Here is a 24303-nt window from a genome sequence, read left to right on the forward strand (position 1 = left end):
GCTAGATCCTTGGGTCAAGAACGTTAAGTAGCAACAGTTAACATGTAATGAGAAGTGTTTCTTCCCTGTAGTAATCCAGTACAGAAAATTGATATGATTAATGCTTTTAAGAAGAGAGACAGACTGAGAGCGAAGGATCCAGCTATGGTGTCCCCAGAGGGAGGGTTGGTGGTTTTAAGAATTACATTACGACCCGGAAGGATTCCAACTGCTATCAAATTTTTCAGAAACTATGTGATGCATATGACTATCAGATCACTATAAAACATTCAAACGGATACTCCAAGCCACCCCAAGCCCTTGTAATACTAGCCTCCTGAGCTCTTTCCAAAATTGTGCTAGATACCTGGAGAGCCCGTCTCCTCTCTCCTCCTAACCTCTTCACTTCTTTCATTTAAACAACTCTTGGATCTTGGGCTTCTTCATACCTCTTCTCCAAGAGAAAACTTACATTCTGCCTCCACAAAGCCTTTCTATGTTGATCAGAAAATAGTCAAACATTCTGTTTCTCCTACTTACACGTCCTCCTTATAAGTGGCTCTCAAAGTTACTCTAACATCAAATAACTATCTTGTTCATCCATTCCAAATATCTCTGGAGCTCCTACCATATGCCAGTTTCTACTCCTAGATTCTGGTGCCACATCAGTGAACAAAACAAGCTGTGATCTCGTTCTATGACCTTTGGTACATGTACTCTTCTGAATGCTGTATGATAGAAGTCCATCACCATTGGTTTATTGAGCAGTTTCACTTTAAAAAAATTTTATTGTACGTCTTTTAAGTATCTGTGACTGTTGAAGTTCTCCGAAGGCAGAAATCTTAATTAGGTAAAATTATCTCATGGTGCCACATGAAATGTCGCAAATAATACTTTAAACTCAGTGCTACAGCTTACCTTGGTAAGAGTGATCAGTAAACCTCTGATAGATGTGACGATGATTATTCCAACCAGAATGAAAGAAATGTGCTGAGACCAGAACTTCACCTGCCACCATAAAAGAAGGAAAAGTACGAGTAAAATCTCTGTTGAGGGACACGTGAAGGCTATTCTGATGCATTCTGATCTCTTATGTGACTGAGAGGGAACGTCATTAGGCCCTGCCTGATTTAAAAAAAGGAAGAATGCAGTGGATATCTTCATAAGCAGACTTAATCAAAACTTAGGACAGCAGCAAGCAAGTGCAATGGTGATGAAAATAACACCAGTCAAAGAAACACAGATGGAACTAATGACACAGCTTCGATGTGTTAAGTAAAAAGCACAAATTAAAAGGAAATTAAATAGTAGCTAAAATTTTTTAACATCTGAATGTAGTCCCCTGATCACCCAAAACTTAAGGAAAATTTTCTTTTTATAATAGAAGATTATGTAAATAATCTCAGCTATTGGTCTAGGAAATAGTTGCCCTTCACTTGAATCACATGATGTTACCTTTTTCTCCTCTTGGTTTGCTTCAGAGTAGGAAGGCAGCTTTGGGACCCTGTGCTTGATTCGGGTCTGAAAATTATCTGTGGGGGAACTGCTATTACTAACATCTAAAAGATGTTATTCAGAATTCTGAAGCATGGCATATACAGATGGATTACAGATGAAATAGACACCACAGCAACAAGCCTCAGAAAGCACTGATGAGGAAGAACACTTCTAATAATTGAGCCTAGTAAAAATTTTAAAAGAGGAAAAGAGAACACATATGTGGCAATAGTGAAGCCTATTTTATGGTATAATTTATAAACTACTTGGAGGAAAGATACCATGCTCCCTCACATGAAGAAGTTTACACTATTGATCTACCATCAAAAAAAATGGGTACTCTGAATTGTTCATCAAGGACTGGAGCTCAGTTTGCTCTGGTTTACTTTCATTTTACCCAGCTACTCAGAGCATGTCTTGCTGAGGCGGATGGCTGGGGGGAGTGTGTAGTGTGCCACTAGATTCACAGCATAGCTACATGGCCCTCAGAGGGACTAAGAGGATTCTGGTCTTACTATTACATCAAAGTGCTAATCAGCTGGAATCACTGGCCATTTATACATATATACACACATAGATTTAGAAAATATATTCTATAAATATAGACATTAAACTTAAATTGGGACAAGAGTGTGTTTAACGATAGTGGTATTATAAAACAGGTAGAAAGAGGATTAAAACTGCACAGGTTTCAGTTACCATCTTTAGCTCAAAGTCCACATTAATTAATTGGTAGTATTTTTTAACAGCAGACATAATTTCACTTCTAACATGGAACACTAATTGGTAGTTAATTTTCTACTAGAGGAATCAAAGGTGAGTTTTGGATTTGACAATCTCATGTATCGCAAAGAGAAGTATCCAGTATTTGGTGGGGAGAACCTGGGAAGGGGTAGTTGGCTATAGAAAAGCAGAGGAGGAACTACAGAAATAATCAGCATCTAAGATAATAAGTACCAGCCATCACTTATGGTTTTATGCCTTTCACAAATCTGCCATATATATGTCAAAAAACAGGGGAGAGTGGGAAGAACAAAGGCAGAATAAGAAAGGAATTAGATCGTAACAATTGTAATTTATAGCAGAAAAAATTGAAATGTCTCAAACCAGGATCTTGGTACAACTCTTACATCAAACTGGATTCCCAGATAATTCACAGTGATCTCGATGCCTCTTGTGACAGGATCAGTTTTCCCAACTCGGTCAAAAACGATATTAATCGTTGCCTGTAAAGACATGGACCTTTATATTAGAGCATCTCAATAATCACTATTTCAAAAAGTGACACAAAATAATTAATATAACATGCCTTACAGGTGGGTGTTCCCAAAAAATGCAGTACTGGTCTCAATCTAAATCACGCATAAGACATTTATTTTGGCTACTCAACAGGCAAAAAAAGTTGTTATCTACCCTTTCTTTTCTGTAAAGAATAAAAGGAAAAAAGGCTATGGCATAGACATTTTAATTTCACAGAAGTTAGGTACCATTCTGGTGGATAAAGTCTGAGTAAGAGGATCAAGAATTCCAGGGTCATTCACTCTGATTATTTTCTGAATGTTCTAAGAGCAATCCCTATAATGAAAAGAGAATTAGAGGGACGCCTGGGTGGCTCAGTTGGTTGAGTGGCTGCTTTCGGCTCAGGTCATGATCCCAGGATCCTGGGATCGAGTCCCACATCGGGCTCCTTGCTCGGCAGGGAGCCTGCTTCTCCCTCTGCCTGCCACTCTGTCTGCCTGTGCTTGCTCTCTCACTCTCCCTCTCTCTCTGACAAATAAATAAATAAAATCTTAAAAAAAAAAGAGAGTTAGAGCTAACAAACCAACAACAGATTAGACAGAATTGTGAAAAGTACCCAATTAATCCAAAAGAAGGCACAAAAAAGAAAAATGGAAAAAAGAACAGATGGGACAAATGAAAAACATGTAACAACACGGTTGTTTTAAATCCAACCATATTAATAATTGCATTAAATGTAAACAGTTTAAACCAGGAGCTGGCAGACTCTGACACTGCAATGATAGTAGTCACAGATGATGTATAGATGAATGGGCCTGGCTGTGTTCAAATAAAACTTTATTTACAATGGCAGGTGTTGGCTGGATTTGGCCTATAAGCTGATGGCTGAATCCTGGTCTAAAAATGCCAATTAAATGGCAGAGACTGTAAGACCTATAAGACTGGTTAAAGAATTAGAACCAACAATATGTTGCTTACAAAAAACCCACTTTAAATATAAAGATACAAATAGGTTAAAAGTAAAAGAATGGAAAAAGATACATTATGCTAACACTAATCAAGAGAAAACTGTAAGGTCTATGCTAATATAAAAGTAGATTTCATAATAAAAAATATTGCCAGGGATGAAAACAGTCATTTCAGAATGATAAAAGGATCATTTCAACGAGGAGTATACAATGACCCTAAAGATGTAGGTACCAAATAATAGAGTTTTAAAATACAGGACGCAGGGGTGTCAGAAGATGGTGCAGTAGGAGGATCCTGACCTCATCTTGTCTAACAAGCACATCAGGATAATAGCTACCTCTGTGCAGCTCTGAAAATCACCTGAAAACCGGCAGAACAGACCTTCCACAGTTAACTGTTGAGAGGAAGCTACACTGAAGAGGGTAGGAGGGGCTGAGACACACCTGGGAACAAAACTCCCTGTGAGACCAACCATAGACAGGAGGGACACCACAAGCCCAGGGAAGCAGAGAGGATCAGATCCTGCGCAAGGGACCCTAGGCAGTGGAGTGATGAGTTCCCAATAACATCTGGCTTTGAAAACCAGTGGGGATTAACTTTCGGAGTTTTTAAAATCAGCAGGGCTTAAGTCCAGGTACCTTTTTTTTTTTTTTTAAGATTTTATTTATTTATTTGACAGAGAGAGATCATAAGTAGGCAGAGAGGCAGACAGAGAGAGTGAGAGGGAAGCAGGCTCCCTGCTGAGCAGAGAGCCAGATGTGGGACTCGATCCCAAGACCCTGAGATCATGACCTGAGCCAAAGGCAGCAGCTTAAACCACGGAACCACCCAGGCGCCCCAAGTCCAGGTACTTTTAAAATTAGCAGGGCTTAATTCTGGGAGAGCCAGAAGGCAATCAAAAACCACCTGCTCTTAAAGAGCTAGAATAAATAACGGCCTGAGAGCACAGAAACAGCAGTTTGAAAAGTGCTTGGGTATATAAAAGATATTCATTTACTAATCTTACCATGTGCTGGAGGGCCAGGGAGTCTTCTCTTCAGTATACTTCTAGAACAAAAATGCTGGTGGGCACCATTTCTCTTCTCCTCCCCCAGCCTAGAGAGCCAGACACTTGTGGGAACTAACACTAATACTCTCTACCTATCCTCCTAGTGCCCTGTCCCAACTTTCACCTGGGGACCTGCCTGCCTCAGCAGGTGGTCCTTTAAAACCACTCCTGCCCCACCATACCCTGCAAGCAGCCTTAGCAGAGACCTACACCCTGTAAGCAGCCTGAGCAGGGACCCATACCACTCCAAAAGTGACTGCAGCCCTGGAGAGAGAGAGATAACCCTAACTATCAGTGTGTCCACAGTTCCAACAGCTAAGCCTCTCAGTTGGCTATGTAGGGACTAAACCTTGCCCAGTATGTCCACAGCAGGCAAAGCAGGTCACTGTAGCCAACTAAGGCAAATGCAACTCAGCCACAACAGTAGAGTGCATGTTGCCCACATAGAGACCCTCTTGGAGCACCTGGTTCTCGTGCTTGGGGACACTGCACTACAGGGCACTATAGGACCTAGACACAAGGTCATTACTTTCAAGACCAGGAATCATAGCTGACCCCCTAATACAGAGAAACAAACAGAGAGCTAGACAGAATGAGGAGATAGAGGAATATGTCCTAAATGAAAGAACAGGACAAAATCACAACAGGAGATCTAATATCTAATTATCTAATGGAGATAAGCAATATGCTTGGATAAAGAATTCAAAGTAATGGACATAAAGATACTCAATGGACTTGAGAAAAAAATGGATGAATTTAATGAGAACTTCAATAACAATATAAAAACGAACCAGTCAAAGGTGAAGAATTCAGTAACTAATATTGAAAAAAACACAATAGAGGCAATCAACAGTAGACTGGAGGATGCAGAATGGATCAGCAATTTGGAAGACAGAGTAATGGAAAGCAACCACGCTGAACAGCAAAAAGAAAAAAGAAAAATAATAAAAGGGAACAGGTTAAGGGAACTCAGCAACACCATCAAGTGTTATAACATCCACACTATAGGCATCCCAGAAGAAGAGGAGAGAGAGAGGGAGCAAAAAATTTATATGAAGAATTACTAACTGAAAACTTCTCTAATCTGGAGAAGGAAACAGGTATCCAAATCAGGATTTGATTTGGATACCTAAATCAAAGGTATCCCCTTTGATTTAGAGACCCCCTAAAAAGATTAACACAAAGAGGTCCATACCAAGATATGTAATAATTAAAATGGCAGAAAATAATGATAGAGAATTTTAAAGATTTGTTTTATTTTTGAGAGAGAGCGAGAGCACACACAAGCAGGGGGAGGGGTCGGGGAGAGGGAGTGAAAACTCAGTCTGAGTTGGAGACCTCAATGTGGGGCTCAATTTCACAACCCTGAGATGATGACCTGAGCCAAAATCAAGAGTTGGATGCTTAGCTGACTAAGCCACCTAGGTGCCTCTAAAGTGAGAATTTTAAAAACACCAAGAGAAAAAAACAGTTACCATGAGGGAACCCTATAGTTATTAGTTGATTTTATACCATAGCTATTAGTTGAAAGTTATTAGTTGACTTTATACCAGAAACTTTGCAGGCCAGAAGAGGGTGGCAGGATATATTCAAAGTACTGAAAGGAAGACCTGCAACCAAGAATACCCTACAAGGCAGTTATCATTCAGAATAAAAGAGAGACAAAAAGTTTCCCAGACAAAAGTTCAAGGATTTAATCACCACTAAACCAGTCCTATAAGAAATGTAGGGGCGCCTGCGTGGCTCAGAGGGTTAGGCCTCTGCCTTGGGCTCAGGTCATGGTCTTGGGGTCCTGGGATCAAGCCCCGCATTCGTCTCTCTGCTTGGCCGGGAGCCTGCTTCCCCCTCTCTCTCTGCTTGCCTCTCTGCCTACTTGTGATCTCTCTCTCTGTGTCAAATAAATACATAAAATGTTTTTAAAAAAAAGAAATGTAAAAGGAAATTATTTGAGTGGAAAGAAAAGGTCATAATTATAAGAAAGTTATGAAGGAAAAAATTTCATAGGTAAAAGTAAACATATAATACATGTAGTAGATTAATCATTTATAAAACCAGTCTGGAGCAAAAGTAGTAAAATCATTTATTTCTACAAAAAACAGTCAAGAAACGGCCAAAATAAAAAGATGTAAAATATGACATTATATACATAAAATGGGGAGGAGGAGTAAAAATGTAGTACTTTTAGAATGTTTTTGAATTTCAGCTTGAACTTAAGTTCAACCATCAACCTCTGCTATACACCTAAGATATAATATATAAGTCTAATGGCAACCACAAATCAGAAACTTGTAATAGCTACACAAAAAAGAGAAAGGAATGCAAACATAACACTACCACAAGGGAAGAGAACAGAAGGAACTCTGTTCCTTCCTCCAGAAGGAACAGAGAAGAACCACAAAAACAACCAGAAAACAATGTACAAGATGGCAATAAATACATAACTCTCAATAATTACTTTAAATGTAAATCATCTAAATGTACCAATTGAAAGACAAAGGGTGACTGAATGGATAAAAAAACAAGACCCATCTATATGCTCCTTTAAGAGACTAACTGCAGACCTAAAGATACATAGAGCCTGAATATGAAGGGCTGGAAAAAATAAAACATGTGAAAGGCAGGAAAAAAGCTGGGATAGCAATACTTAGTATCAGATAAAGTAGATTTTAAAACAAAGACTGTAGCAAGGGACAAAGGAGGGCGCTACATAATGATAAAGGGATCAGTCTAACAGGAGGATATAACAACTGTAAATATCTATGCCCCCAATATAGGAGCACCTAAATACATAAAGCAATAATTAACAAACATAAAGGGAGAAATTGACAATAATACAGTAATAAGAGGTAACTGTAACATTCCACTTACAACAGTGTAGGTCATTCAGACAGAAATCAGTAAGGAAACAGTGGCTTGAACAACACATTAGAACAGATGGACTTAACAGATACATACTGAATATTCCACAAAAAACCACCACATACACATTCTTTTCAAGTCTATGTTGAACATTCCCCAGAATAGATCACAACTTAGGCAACAAAACAAGTCTCAATAAATTTAGTAAGACTGAAATCATATCATGCATCTTTTCTAATCACAATGGTAGGACACTAAAAATCAATAACAAGAAAAATATCTAAAAATACCAATACATGGAAGCTAAATAACAGACTACTAAACAATGAATGGGTCAATCAAGAAATCAAGGAGGAAATAAAAAAATACATGGAGACAAATGAAAATGAAAATATAATGGTTCAAAGTCTTTGAGATGCAGTAAAAGCCACTCTAAGAGGGAATTCTTTTTTTTTTTTTTTTAAGATTTTATTTATTTGACAGAGATCACAAGTAGGCAGAGAGGCAGGCAGAGAGAGGAGGAAGCAGGCTCTCTGCTGAGCAGAGAGCCCGATGCGGGGCTCGATCCCAGGACCCTGAGATCATGACCAGAGCCAAAGGCAGAGGCTTTAACTTACTGAGCCACCCAGGCACCCCAAGAGGCAATTCCATAGCAACAAAGGCCTAACTCAAGAAACAAGAAAAATCTCAAGTAAACAACCTAACCGTACACCTAGAAAAGCTAGAGAAAGACCAAAGCCCAAAGCTAGTAGAGGAAAAGAAGTAATAATATTAGAACAGAAATAAATGAAAGAGAGAAAAAAGGATCAATGAAGCTACAACCTATTTCTCTGAAAAGATCAACAAAATTTGTTAATCTGTAGCCAGACTCATTAAGAAAAAGACTCAAATAAAATCAGAAATAAAGGAGAAGTAACAACTGACACCACAGAAATACAAAGAATTTTAAGAGACTATTATGAAAAATTGTATGTCAACAAAGTGGACAACCTAAGAGAAACAGATTCTTAGAAACATAATCTTCTAAAACTAAATCAGGAAGAAACAGAAAATCTGAACACAGCAATTACCAGTAATGAAATGGAATCAGTAATAAAAAAAACTTCCCAAAACAGAAGTCCAGAATCAGATGACTTCACAGGTAAATTCTACCAAATATTTAACAAAGAGTTAATACCAAAGAGTTGAAAGACCTACACTCTGAAAACTGTTAAACACTGATCAAAGAAACTGAAGCTGAATCAAACAAATGGAAAGATATTCCATGCTTGTACACCTTAAACAAATGTAACATTGTGTATCGAGTCTACCAAAACAAAGAAAGAAGAGTTAATATCTACTCTTCTCAAATGATTAAAAAAAATTTTACTGAGTTATTTTAGAGAGAGGGGGTGGGGAGGAAGGGACAGGAGGAGGGAAAGAATCTCAAGCAGAACTCCACACTGAGCACTGAGCCTGATGGGGGGGTCGATCTCACGACCCATGAGATCATGACCTGAGGCAAAACCAAGTCGGCTGCTCAACCAACTGAGCCACCAGGCACTCCTCTCCCCAAATGATTAAAAAAAAGATAGAAGAGGAAGGAAACTTCCAAATTCTTTCTACAAAGCCAACATTTCCCTGAAACCAAAACCAGACAGACACTACCAAAAAGGAAAACTTTAAGCCAATATTTCTGATGTACATAGATGCAAAATTCCTTAAGAAAATTATCAAACTGAAAAAAAAATTTAGCTAACTGAATTCAATAATACAGTAAAAAAATTGTTCACCACGATCAAGTAGAATTTATTCCAGGAATACAGGGTAATTCAATATTCTCAAATCAAACACAATAAACCACATCAACAAAATAAAGTATAAAAACCATATGCTCATCTCAATAGATGCAGAAAAAGCATTTGACAAAATATAACATCCATTCATGATCAAGTGGATTCAGAGGGAATAAAGTGGATTTAGAGGGAACAAAGTGGGTTTAACGAAACACATGTCAGCATAATAAAGGCCATATATGAAAAATGTTCACTGGTGAAAATAAGCATCACACTCATTGGTGAAAAACTGAGAGCTCTTCCTCTAAGATCAAGAAGAAGACACGGACATTCACTCTTACCACTTTTATTCGACATAATATTGAAAGTCCTAGTTGCAGCAGTTAGACAAGGAAAAAAAAAACAGCATTCAGAATGACAAGGATGTTAAACTTGCTATTTGCAGATAACATGATAATATAGAAAAACCTAGAAACTCCACCAAAAACTATTAGAACTGATAAATGAATTCAGTAAAGTTGTAGGATATGAAATTAATATACAGAAATCAGTTGCATTTCTACATACTAATAACTAAATACCAGAAATTAAGAAAACAATCCCATTTACAACTGCACCAAAAAGATTATCTAAGAACAAACTTACCCTAGGAGGTGAAAGACCGATTACCCTAAAAACTATAAAATACTGATGAGAGAAATTGAAGGCAACATGAACAAATGGAAAGATACTCTGTTCTCATGGACTAGAAGAATTAATATTCTTAAAAATGTCCACACCACCCAAAGCAATCTACAGATTCCATACAATCCCTACCTAACTACCAATAGCATTTTTCACAGAACTAGAATGAATAACCCTAAAATTTGTATGGAGCCATAAGAGACCCCAAATAGCCAAAACAATCTTGAAAAAGAACAAAGCTGGAAGTCTCATAGTCCTGGAGTTCAAGATACACTTTAAAGGTGTAGTAACCAAAACAGTATGGGACTGGCACAAAAGCAGACATACAGATCAATGGAACAGAACAGAAAAATACATGATCAGGTAATCCCACTATTGGGTATTTACTAAAAGAATATGAAAACACTAATTTGAAAAGCTATATGCACCCCTATGTTTACAACAGCATTATTTACAATAGCTGAGATATAGAGGCAACCCAAGTGTCCACTGATAGTTGAATGGATAAAAAGATGTGGTGCATATATGCAATGGAACATTACTCAGCCATAAAAAAGAATGTGAGCTTGCCATTTTAATAGTCTTAAAGGGTACTATGCTAAGTGAAATAAGTCAGACAAGGAAAGACAACACATGATTTCACTTATAAACAGGATCTTAAAAACAAAACAAATGAACAAAGAAACAAGCAAACAGACTCTTAAATACAGAGAACAAACAGGTCAGAGGGGAAGTGAGTAAAGGGATGGCTGCAATGGATAAAGTGGATTAAGAGGCACAAACTTTCAGTCATGGAGATGAAATGTACGGCACAGAGAATAGTCAATATTAAAATAATACTGTATGGTGACAGATGGTGACTACACTTATAGTGAGCCTTCCGTAATGTATAGAATTGTTGAATCACTATGCTGTACACCTGAAATTAACATTGTATATTAATTACAGTTGGGTAAAAAAAAACATACAAAGCAAAAACTGACAGAACTAAAAAGACAAATCCACAACAATGGTTTGAAATTTCATCACTGATGAAACAACTGATAAATGAGAAAATTAAAAAGGATATAGAAAACTTTAACAATACTATCAACTAATTTGACCTAATTGACATTTATACAATATTCCAGCCAACAGGAGCAGAAAACAAGTCTCAAAAAATTTGAAGAAATTTAACTCATACTAAATCTGTTCTCAGATCACATGGAATTAAATTAGAAATCAATTACAGAGGGAAATTCAGAAGATCCCCAAGTATTTAATAACATAGTTCTAAATAATCCATGAGTTAAAGAAGAAAAATTAGAATTATTTTGAACTGAACGAAATAAAAATACAACACATCAGAGATGTTATATTTTATGAGATGCTTAGCACGAAATCTATAGCACGGGGGCGCCTGGGTGGCTCAGTGGTTTAGGCCTCTGCCTTCGGCTCGGGTCATGGTCTCAGGGTCCTGGGATCGAGCCCCGCATCAGGCTCTCTGCTCAGTGAGGAGCCTGTTTCTCCCTCTCTCTCTGCCTGCCTCTCTGCCTACTTGTGACCTCTCTCTGTCAAATAAATAAATAAAATATTTAAAAAAAAAAGAAATCTATAGCACGAAAACAACTATATTAAAAGTTTTGAATCAATGATCTTACCTTGTACTTTACAAAATTAGAAAAAGACCCAAAATAAGCAGAAGACAAAATATAAGGATCAGAGCAGAAATTGATAAAACAACACAGAGAAACAATATGGAAAATCAATTAATCCAAAAGCTGGTTCTTTGAAGCATTCAATAAAATTGATAAACCTTGATCCAGACTGATCAGGAAAAAAAGACAAGACACAAATTACTGATACCAAGAATGAGATACCACTTCAGCCACCAGGATGACTCTAATAAAAAGATAAATAAGTACTGGTGAGGCTGTGGAGAAATGACAACTGTTACACTGCCAGTGGGAATGTAAACAGGTACAGCTGCTTGGGAAAAGAGCCTGGCAGATTGGCAGTTTATCAAAAGGTTAAACATAGGGGCGCTTGGGTGGCTCAGTGGGTTAAGCCTCTGCCTTCGACTCAGGTCATGATCCCAGGGTCCTGGGATTGAGCCCCACATTGGGCTCTCTGCTCAGCAGGGAGCCTGCTTCTCCCTCTCTCTCTGACTGACTCACTGCCTACTTGTGATCTCTCTCTATCAAATAAATAAATAAAAAATCTTAAAAGAAAAAAAAGGTTAAACATATAGGTAGCATATGACCCAGCAATTTTGCTTTCACAGGCATGCACCTAAGGGAAATGAAAACATATATCCACATACAAATTTATCAAAAAATGCTCACAACGGCATTATTTATAATGGCCAGAAAGTGGAAACCACCCAAATGCTTCTCAACTGATGGATGGATAAATAAAATGTGGTATATCTATATAATGGAAAGAATGTTATTCATCTATAGAAAGGAATGAAGTGTAGAAGCCAATCACAAAAGACCACATGTTGTGTGATTCGATGTACATGAAATGTCCAGAACAGAAAATCTATAGAGACATAAAATAGATTAGTGCCTGCCTAAGGCTAGAGAAGAAATAAGGAATAACTGCTAATGAGTATGAAATTTCTTTCGGGGTGACTGTATTATTGTGTGCACAACTCTGTGAATATATTAAAAACCACCAAACTATACAACAAATGGGTTAATTATTTTGTATGTGACTATCTCAATAAACGTGTTATACAAAAAGGAGGGGGTGATATCGCTACAGATTTTATAGATATTGAAAGGATACTAAGGGAATATTAAGAGCAGTTTTATGCAAATAAATCTGACTTCAATAAAAACAGACAAATTCCTTGAAAAACAGAAACTACAAAAGCTCACTCAAGAAATATATAACCTAAATAAACCTTATATTCTATTAAAAAAACTAAATCTGTAATTAAACGATTTTCCTGCAAAGAAGACTCTAGGTCTAGATGCCTTCACTTGTGAATTCCACTAAATGTTTAAGAAAGAATTTATAATAATTCCACATAAACTCTTCCACTAATTGGAAGAGGAAGGAATACTTCTCAACCTCTAAGGTTAGCATTATTCTGACACCAAAGCCAAAGACATTACAAAAAAACTATACTCTGATATTTCTCATTAACACTGATGCAAAAATTCTTAAGAAAATATTACTAAGTTAAATCCAACAACATACACAATGGCCAAGTAAGGTTTATTATAGGAATTCAAGGCCAGTTTAATATTAAAAAAATTAACCAATGTAACTCACTATACCAGCTGAAAAAAAGGGAAAAGTCATGTGCTCCCCTCAAAAGATGCAGAAATAGCATTTGACAAAAATCAAACACACTTTTATGATTAAAAACACTCAATAAAATATGAGTAGGAGTAACTTCCTCAACCTGCTAAATGGAGTCTAGGAAAACCCAACCGCTAATACCATACTTAACAAGATCAGGATGACTGCTCTTACCACTTCTGTTTAATTTTGTACAGGAGGTTTTGGTCAGTGCAGTAAGGCTAAAGGAGGAGAAGAAAGAAGAAAGATGGCATAGGACAGAAAAGGAAGGGAAAGAAAGGGAAGAAATAGAAGGCATTCAGATAGGAAACAAGGAAGCAAAACCCTTCATTTGCAGAGATCTGATTGTCTACTTAGAAAAAAATCCTGTGAAATCTATGAAAAGCTTTTAGAATAAGGGGATTTAGCAAGGTTGTGGAATATAAGAATCAATTGTGTCTCTATATACTAGTAACATTCAGGATCTGAAATTATAAAAACAGTCCTATTTATAATAGCATCAAAAATATTAAATACTTGAGATAAATCTAATGAAAGATATAAAAGATCTGTACACTAAAACCTAAATATTGTTGAGTGAAACTGAAGAAGATCTACATAAATGAAGAGTTACTCTGTGCTCATCAAATGCAAAACTCAATATTAAGATGTCACTTCTCTTCAAATTGATCTGAAGATTCGACATTCTAATACGTATTTCAGCAGGTATTTTGTATTCAGCAGCATTAAAAAGCAGCTTCTAAAATTCATATGGAAAAGCAAAGGACACAGAATGACCAAAACAAGTTTAAATAAGAAGAAAGAATACTTAAATGATTTGATTTCAAGACTTATTTCAGGGCACCCGGGTGGCTCAGTGGGTTAAAGCCTCTGTCTTTGGCTGAGGCCATGATCCCAAGGTCCTGGGATTGAGCCCCGCATCGGGCTCTCTGCTTGGCAGGGAGCCTGCTTCCCCCTCTCTCTCTGCCTACTTGTAATCTCTGTCTGTCAAATAAATAAATAAAATCTTAAAAAAAAAAAAAAGACATTTCAAGACAGAGTGGTATTGGCATAAATAAAGGCAGACACACCTAACAGTAGGAAAGAACAGTACAGACACAGACCCACCCATATGCGGGCAATTAGGTTTTGACAAAATTGCAAAGATAACTGAATGAGAAAGGATAATCTTTTCAGCAAATGGTGCCAGAACAAGTGGATATCTATATGAAAAAAATGAACTCGGATCCACATTCCAACACTGTCTGAGAAAATTAACTACAGATGGATCATGTGCTGAAATGTAAAAATCTCAAACTATAAAATTTATAGAGTAAAAGATGAAAAAATCTTGGTGACCCTGGGTTAGCCAAGATTTCTTAGCTATAACACCAAAAGCATAACCCATAATAGAAAACAAAAGATAAACTTTCTGTACAGAAAATGACAAGCTAAGCTAGTGACTGGGAGAGAATATTTGAAAATCACATATTTGATAAAGGGTTTCCAGAATATAGTGAAAACCTTGCGAAACCCAATAAAAAGAAACCCTAATTTAAAAACTGGGCAACAAATCTGAATAGCTCTATCTTCCTCCTCCCTCCAAAATATACAGGTGGCAAATCAGCACCTGAAAAGTTGTTTAGCACCATTAGCCATTAGGGAAATGCAAATTAAGCAATCAGTATCACCTCATATTTACTAGAATGTCTAAAATTTAAAATACTGACTACAAAATGTGAGCAAGTATGTGGAGTAAATGAAACTTTCAGACAATGCAGGTGGGGATGTAAAATGGTACAACCTCCTTTGGAAAAGTTTATCCATTTCTTCAAAGGTTTAACATCCATCTGCCATGTGACCTAGCCATGCTATACTGAAGTGTTTTCTCCTAAGAGGAAAGACAGCACATGTCCACATAGAAACCTGTACACAAATGTTCATAGCAGTTTTACTTGTAGTATCCCCAAACTAGAAACAAATACCCATCAGCAGGTGAAAAGATAAACAAAATATGGTATAATCATACAACAGAATACTACTCAACCATGAGAAGGAATAAACTACTGATCGCACGATAACATGAATGAAACATAAGAAAATTATGCTGAGTAGAAGTTGTCAGAAAAAGGGTATCTACTCTAAGATTTCATTTATATAAAGTTCTAGAAAACATAAACTAATGTATAATGAAAGCAGATTGGTGGTTGACTGGGGATGAATGCAAGAGACACAAGAAACTTTATAAGGGGACACAAGAAACTTTTTGGAAGTGATGGATGGATATGGTCACTACCTTAAGGGTGGTGACAGTTGTTGCAACAGGTGTACACATCTGTCAAAACTTACCCAACTATACCCTTAAAATATGTGCAGTTTATTAAACGCCAATTAAACTTCAATAATTCAATAAAGCTGTTGAAATAGGATATATTCCCCTAAAGTCTACAACTCAGGAAAAACCTTTTAGTAGCTTAGCTAACTGAACATACTATCTTCATTTATCTTCTCCCACTGTATGAATTAAGATTTAAAAATTGTTCTCTGAGTAGGTACTGACATCAATTTATTATAATATTAGATCTATTAAAATCCAGAATCTTTCATTCGTCTATAGTGGCCAAAATTAACAAGCTGATAAAGCTCCTCTTTATGCAAACACAGCCCCAGGAGAGTCACAGAACCAGAAAGTCCAATTAGTCTTTTATGTAATCACCCTGAAACCCATGAATATCTACAGATGAGTCATAAGAAGAATGTACATAAAATGAACATAAAGAATAGAGCACTAAGAGAGAGCCATAAAAGAATGAGAGCTATAAGCTCCTAAAATGAATTTATTTCCAGAAATATAAATGTTTTACTTGTAGAACTTACTTTAGATTGAACTTTTTAAGGTATATATAGATTACTAAAAAGGAGAGGTAATTTCTGTTCTGAGCTGAAGGTAGGGATTGTGTTACATAGATATACTTAAGAGTAATATGGAAAACAGAGTGTAAAATAAGAAACTTCTGTATTCCCTTCAATAGTTTATAAACTATATCTTACTAATGATTTTTGAATGAAGAAAAATGCAATGTCTAGGTGACCTAAAAAAGAGAGGGGGAGGAGTCAGGCTTAAGGATGTGAAAGACAGCATTCTGTGTTGACTCGATTGGATCTGGAATTTAGTGCCTCAGTCAAACACACTTTTCTCTCTGCCATTAGCAGGGAAAATAACCTCAACCCTGGCAGCTAAAACTAATATACTTACCATGAAAATTTTCCAAACACAGTAAATAGAGAAAAAGTAACCCAGAAAATTAAAGTATTTCCCCTTGAAAGTTTTGGAATATTCTATTCTCTCCTGAGGGAAAACAAACAACAAAACACTGTTAGTCTCAGCAAAATGTAAACTTACACTCAACCAAAACATTCCTGCTTCTATGAAATTACTGTTTTGCCGGAGTGAAAAACCCACACATGATATTAATCTTAAAATAATACTAGTAGGCAACATTTATTGAATGCTTACTTTAAGCCTGAAGTTGGGAAAAACACCTTACATACATTATCTACTTTAATTTTTATAGCAACTGTTATATGTTCTATTATCTTAATTGTACACATGAGAAAACTAAGACTTACAGGGGTTGGATACTTGCCTAAAGTCACACAGCTAGTGAGTAGAGGAATTTATGCTCAGGTTTGTCTTCAAAGTCTATGTTAATCTCTACCCTATATGCTATTCCTATGAAGTGATCCTTGAAAAGGATAAAAATAGTCTGAATGAACTTAACTAATAGATTTTACATATTTAAGTTATATTGCATTTTAGATACAAATAGGAAAGCTACTTCTTATAGTTAGATCACTTCTTGATCTGGATCCTTTCCTTTTTCTTTCTTTCTTTTTTTTGAGAGAGAGAAAAAAACCTGGCTGGTGGGGGGTGGAGGGGCAGAGGGAGAGAGAGAATCTTAAGCAGGCTCTACACCCAGTGCAGAGCCTGATGCAGGGCTGAATCTCAAGACACTGAGATCATGACCTGAGCCAAAATCAAGAGTTGGACACTCAACTAACTGAGCCACCCAGGTGCCCCTTAATCTGGATCTTTTAAAACATGGCTAGATCATAGCACTGCTCTTAAAATATCACTGATTTATAAGAAATAAAACGCAATCAGAGGAGCTACCATCTTGACCCTGAATCAGTAGAAAGTGGTGTGTGCCACTTTCTGAAGTTGAAAAACCTCTCGATTATCCTACTAATTTCTATTATTGAGCGTTCCAGTATGAATTTTGCTGGGGGTTGGAGCAATGTCATAAAGGACGCAGACTCCTAATGCTTCATGGCTGATACTGGAGCTATGAGGTCACTCTTACACTGCTTGGCCATAGAGGACACTAAAAAGCTATTTAGTCTTGTTCTTCCTTCTGGTAAAAACTGGTAAAAATCACACTTTTGTTTCCTTGCCTTGTACCTTGGTAGCATATAGATCAGCTGTTTCCAGAAAAAGCTGCCTGCTTAGTTCTTCCAAAGCATCCACTTCCTGTTGAATAAGAGTAAGATCTGGCACAAAATGGGCATCAAGGCTTAAAACACATAGAAGTTTCAAGAAATAGTAATGAAGAAAGCATATGCTTTTGGTTTTTCCTACAGTAGATTTAGGAACTGCCTATATATTCAATTTCCTGCTTCATGGACAACAGTACTCCTTTAGAGCAATTTTCCCAACCTCCAACACAGGTGTGTAAAAGCTTCTCCATTATCAAACAACTACCACTCAGTTTCTCACTTGTTCAAGTGGCTCAGACAGATGGCTTTGTTCATTGTTGCTTTTCTTTGATTAGTTAAAGTCAAATATAATTTTGAAATCTCAAATAGTTACACAGTAAAACACCTATAATACAATATAACTTTCCCCTAAATTATCTGAATAAATGTAACATTAGGAAAGGGAACTAATACTACTGAGTTTCCAATACAGGCTGGGATTTATAAATATGACTTTTTAGTTCTTTATAGACATTATCTTCTATTATACTCCTAACAGTCTCATGAGATAGGTATTATTACCCATTTTGCAGATAAGGAAAGCAAAGCTTAAGAGAGTCAAGTAACTTGCTCAAAGTCATGTAGCTAACAGGTGTGAATGCAAAGTCAGATCTGCTTTCCTCCAAGGCTTGTTCTTTCCATTACACTATGCTACTTTCCAAGAACTTACTGAGGTCATATTAGTTTCTCCATTTAGGAGACAGGGCCTCAGAGAAGTGAAATAATCCTGATGCTTTTGCTGACTTGACTTATTGTCATAAAGACAGTTCAAACCTAAACTTTGGCTTTTATGGACTTTTAAGTAATAAAAATAGTGAAGACAGCCCAAGCTGGAAGATTCACTTTGATCCAAATCCTCCCTACTCTGATTTTTCTCACTACAGGCATACCTCATTCTGTTGTACTCCGTGGATTTTTTTTTTTTTTTTAAACAAGTTGGAGGTTGTGGCAATCCTGTGTTGGGGAAGTCTACTGGTGCCATTTAGGTCTCTGTCACAGTTTGGTAATTCTCACCTTATTTCAAACTTTTTCATCATCATTACTATTATTATTATTATATTTTTTAATGGGGATATGTGATTAGTAATTACCACTCACTGGAAGTTCAGATGATGGTTAGCCTTTTTTATACACTTTTTAAAAAAGAATGCTCTTACACACTCAATAGGATACAGTATAAATATAAGTTCTATTTGTACTGGGAAACCAAAGTATCCATCTGACTCCCTTCAATGTGATAGCCACTTTTTGTGATGTTCTGGAACCAAAACTGTAACATCTCTGGGGTATGCCTGTAGTACTCAAATTACTGAGTGTCCTTCTGTTCCTTCCTCAATAAGGAAGGCTGCTATTCTCATGGTTCAGGCAGTCAAACAACAGGGTTTAACTAGTTCCATGTCTGCCTTTCCCATGATTAGACAGCTTCTTGAGAAAAGAGAGTATACTCTGTTCATCATTTTATCCCTTAGGACTCTGCCTGGAAATGGGAGATGTGAAATAAATGTTTCTAGATTAAATGAATTCAATGTAATCCTTTCTTTCCTCTCTCATGGTCATGTCACCCTGCCTTTCTTTGCTCTAAATCTTACCTACATTTGACACCAGAAAGATATGCCACAATTTATAGCAAGAACCGATTACATCCTTCTCCTAGAGTTGAAGCAAAAGGGAATTTGTACTTCCACCGGCAGGGGAAGGAAGCAGGAATATGTTATCTCACTCCAGGTGCCCCAAGTTTTGACTTAATAGCCTGGTAGCCACAAAGAGATTTTGTTTCTCAATTTGGGTGTCAGTTTAATAATGCAAGTAGCTGGGCCAAGAACAATCTTTAACCCAATCTCCCTAATTCTTTAAACCTAAAGTCACTGAAGATACAGCGCTGCTTAAAATTTGTTTAGAAATACTTACTGTGGGGCACCTGGGTGGCCCAGTGGGTTAAGCCTCTGCCTTCTCTGCTCAGTGGGGAGCCTGCTTCCCCCTGCCTTTCTCTCTGCCTGCTGCTCTGCCTACTTCTGATCTCTCTCTGTCAAATAAATAAGATCTTTAAAAAAAAAAAAAAAAAAGAAGAAATACTGACTGTTTTAGAAGTAGGCCCTTACCATCCCATACATATACAAGCCATCCATTTTAGGGAGCCACTGTGTTTTATGCTGCTTGTTCAGACCTGGGAAATAGAAGAGTGCAGTGGAAAGAACTAAGAGGAGGTCCTGTCTTTGCCACAAACCAGTGTGACTTTACCTCTCTGGGTCTATTTTCTCATCTGTAAAATGGAAAGAGTGACTTTTAGGACTTTAGCTCAAAGACAATGGTTTTATGATCTTTTAGAGGTGTTGGAAAGATGACTCTCTATTTCCTAAGCCTAGCCCTGGCCAGCTGGACTCTGATGTAGTCAAGTACCGTAGGAGAGACCATCCCAATACTACTTTTTTCTTCTGGCCCTTGGTTCAGAATTGAGAAAAAGAATCAAACAGAGTGATAAAGGATACTTTCACTTCCTGGTGCTGAAGTGGTAACACTTTTTATCATTCCCCAGAATCCTGATGGTTTGTTATGCACCTCCCCCTTCTGGAACATAGTTCTCCGTGTCATTGCCATCCTGAAATGAAAGAAAAGATAAAACCTCAGCAAGGGAGCTTGGAGCCTCATGGCCTGTTCTCATCCACCTTTTGGTCTCATAAGTGCCCCTTTCCTTTGCTGAGCTGTTCAGGAAAGAATGCAAACTCTGGAGTCTTGTTTTTCTACTGTTTACAACCAAAGAGCAACTATACACTCCCAAGAAGCAAACTATGTGGCCTAGGCAAAGGAGCACAGAGTTTGGAGAAAACAGTAAATGTGGAGACTGGCTCTGAGAAGCTGTGAGACTTCAGAGTTTCTATTTATTCATCTCTGATAGGTGTGAAGATTACTGAAATCATCCAGAAGAATTCTTGTTATCAGTAACAAGGCACTACACATATATTAATAATTATTACTGTTATCATTTAAGGACAAAAATAGTCAACACACCTAAAGGACCAGATTCAGGATAGGAACTAAAAGTTTTTCCTTCCTTTTCAAAAGCAGACCAAAGAACAACAACAACAAAAAACCCCAGCAAGATCACATAAATCTACCCTCTTCTAAAACATCATTCTCTAACTCTAATCCCCCCCAGCTATTGAATAAGTCAACAAGAAACTTCCTTCCTCTATTCCTTCCTCTTGTCCTCTCAGTTCTATGGAGAACTCACGGACTCAGCAGCAGATGCTGGCATGTTCCAGCCTACCACAATGGTGTTAAGAACAGGGTCCTTGCAAGGAAAAGGAAGATCACTTGTACATAATGGTTACTCAAAGGGTATAACGGGCCAAGTCCTTCCAGTTTAAAATAAACCAGGTTAGGTGTAACAGAGATAGAGTAATAGGACTAAAGAAAAGTTGAAAAGAAGATGGAGATTTTTGGGTGACAAGAGACAGAAGTGGTAAGGAGGAAGAAACGGCATTAATATTTACAGTTGGAACCAACACAAAATGGTACCAGTGGTACCAAACAGTATTTCTATGGACTAATTCTTTAAGCCACTGGTTAAAACAATATTAAGAAGAAGAACATTAGGTGTATTGGGCCATGCTGACTTAACTGTTTCCTCCTCTAAATAACCTCTGTCTGAATACTGAGTGAATAAAATATAGCTCCAAGCTTTAGCTCTTTCTTTAATTACATATGTTCACTGTAACTCAGCATTATTGGAAGATGTAATTAGCAACCAAGAAGAGGCTCAGACCTAGGGAGATTTTTGACTTGGCAAGACTCCTAACCCTTAGTTTTCCCATTTTCATTGGTGGAAAAGCTGGAACAAGTATATGAAGAGGGAAGAGGTTCTATCTCACTCATTTAAAAGTTCACTTCAGTTTAGCATGCTGGATTGAAGGACAGGCCTTGGAGAGAGAGGACACACAGAGAGCCATTTCTATTATCCTCAGTTTTCATGTCTTGGTACAACAAACACAACAACTGTGGAGTGGAAATGGCTGACTTTCTAAAGGTGACTGACATTTTATCATGGCTCCATAACAGGCAGAGAGAGAGGGATAACCACAAGAAGAAGTGAAGGATGTCTGCACACAGCAAGCATGACCTTGTTTTAAACAACTTACTTTCACTTTTTATCACTTAGCTATAGAATCAGTTTTGCTCTTATCAAGTTAGTTGCAGATGAACAATAAGTATATATTTTCAAAAGAAACTAACAATATCAAACTTCCTGAGATGTGGTAAAAAAGGAAAAAACAGTATGAGATACTAGCGAAGTCACTAAGTTTTATCTTGAACTTTTGTCACTATCATCACCAACCCCACTGTGAGCAAAACCCCTATTGCTTCTTTATAACAAGGGTAGTCCAGATCAAGAAATTATCTCTTCATTATTAGCTGAACGCCATTAAAAAACCCATAGTCTGGAAAAACACATGCACCCGGCTGAGGTTTAGTGGTAGATTTCATGTCAAGAGGTTGCAAAAGGTCTACTGTGGGTTAAATATGCCATTCTGTGGTTTTCTGATGGAAACCAGAAAGGCGGGAATTCAGCAATTGCTTTTTTAATTAAACATTTTGAGATAATTGTAGATTCGCACGTGGTTATAAAAAAATAGATCTCAATTACCCTTCACCCAGCTTTTCCCAATGGAAACATCTTGCAAATTTATAGTACAGTATCACAACCAGGGTACTGACACTGATAAGAATCAAGATGCAGAACATTTCCATCACTACAAGAATCCTTCATGTTGCCTTCGTATAGCCCACTTCCCTCCTCTCACCTCCAACTCCTCTTTAATTACCCAGCAACCACAAATTTGTTTTCCATTTCTATTTTGTCATTTCAAAAATGTTACACAAATAGAATCAGATAGTATATACCTTTGTGGATTGCCTTTTTTCACTCAGCCTAATTTTCTGGATAGTCACCCAGGCTGTTTTATTGATAGTTCATTCCTTCTGGTTCCTTAGTAGTATTCTGTGGTATGGATGTGCCACACTTTGTTTAACTATTCATTCACTAATGGATATCTAGGATAAAGGATATTCCATTTTTGGCTACGATGAATAACACACTGATGTGTGATGTACACATCAGCGTACAAGTTTTGTGTGAACCTAAGTCTTCATTTCTTTGGGATAAATGCCCAGAAATGCAATTCACTGGGTTGTGTGGTAGTTGCATGTTTAGTTTTTAAAGAAATGACTAAATGTGATCCAGAATTACTATTACGATATTTTAACCAGCAGTGTATGAGTGATCCAGTGTCTCTGCATCCTTACTAGAATTTGGTATCACTAATTTATTTTAGCCATTCTAATACATGGTTATCTTGTAGTTTTAATTGCATTTCTCTAATGGCTTATGATATTAAAACATCTTTTCATGTACTAAATTGCCATTTGTATATGCTCTACAATGAAATATCTGCATGTCTTTTGCCAATTTTCTTTTTCTTTTTTGAGATTTTATTTATTTATTTATTTAATTTATTTTTTTATATTTATTTATTTTTATTTGACACACACAGAGAGAGCGGGAGACAGTGAGCATAAGCGGGGGAGTGGCAGGCAGAGGGAGAAGCAGGCTCCCTGCTAAGCAAGGCGCCCAATGTCCATCCCAGGGCCATGGGATCAGGACCTGAGCTGAAGGCAGATGCTTAACTGGCTAAGCCAGCCAGGCTGATTTTTTAATTGGACTTTTTAATTCTATGTTTTGAAAGTTTACATATTTTAGTAGTTCCCCCCACCCCGATATGTAGTTTGCAAATTTTTCTCCCAGTCTGTAATTTGTCTTTTCATCCTCTGAGCAATGTCTTTCCCAGAGCAGAACTTTTTAGTTTGGATGAAATCGAACTTATTAATTTTTCCTTTTATAAAGTACGCTTTTGGTGTCAAGTCTAAGAACACTGCTTACCCCTAGATCCCTCCTATGACTTCCTATGTTTTTTCCTCCTAAGTTGTAGAGTTTTATAGTTTGAGTTAATTTTTGTGTAAGATGAGAGCTTTATATTGAGATTCATTTAAAAAAAAAAAAATCTATGGATGTCAAATTGCTCCAGCATCATTTGTTCAAAAAGTTACCTTATCTTCACTGAAGTTCTCTTGTATCTTTGTAAAAAAATTAGTTGGGCATACTTGTGTTGGTCTGAGTTCTCTACTCTGTTCCATTGATATGTCTATACCTTTACCATTATCACATAGTTTTGATTAGTGCAGCAATATAGTAAGTTTTGAAATCAGACTGAGTCTTTCCATTTTATTCTTTTTCAAAATTGTTTTAGCTATTCTAGTACTTTTGTCTTTCTATATATTAGAATAATTTTGTGTAGATCTACAAAAAATCTTGTTGGGATATATGTGAAACCTGTGGGTCAATGTAGAGAGAATCAATCTCTCTCCTATTTTGAGGCTTCCAATTGATAA

General features: G+C 37.0%; 1 protein-coding gene across 3 annotated transcripts in view; it reads right to left on the minus strand.

The window, feature by feature from the left end:
* LOC123937011 (Golgi pH regulator) overlaps window positions 1-24303 on the minus strand; it is a 58454-nt gene that overhangs the window by 896 nt on the left and 33255 nt on the right. For all 3 annotated transcript variants that reach the window (XM_045997695.1, XM_045997526.1, XM_045997607.1), the window contains exons 8-12: window positions 20346-20455; window positions 17786-17874; window positions 16580-16672; window positions 2607-2702; window positions 898-987 (exon numbers count right to left, since the gene is read on the minus strand). In XM_045997695.1, coding sequence (XP_045853651.1) covers window positions 898-987; window positions 2607-2702; window positions 16580-16672; window positions 17786-17874; window positions 20346-20455 — 478 coding nt within the window. The remainder of the gene's footprint in view (window positions 1-897; window positions 988-2606; window positions 2703-16579; window positions 16673-17785; window positions 17875-20345; window positions 20456-24303) is intronic.

This window comes from Meles meles, chromosome 1 (assembly GCF_922984935.1).
Source record: "Meles meles chromosome 1, mMelMel3.1 paternal haplotype, whole genome shotgun sequence".
Classification (NCBI taxonomy): Eukaryota; Metazoa; Chordata; class Mammalia; order Carnivora; family Mustelidae; genus Meles; species Meles meles.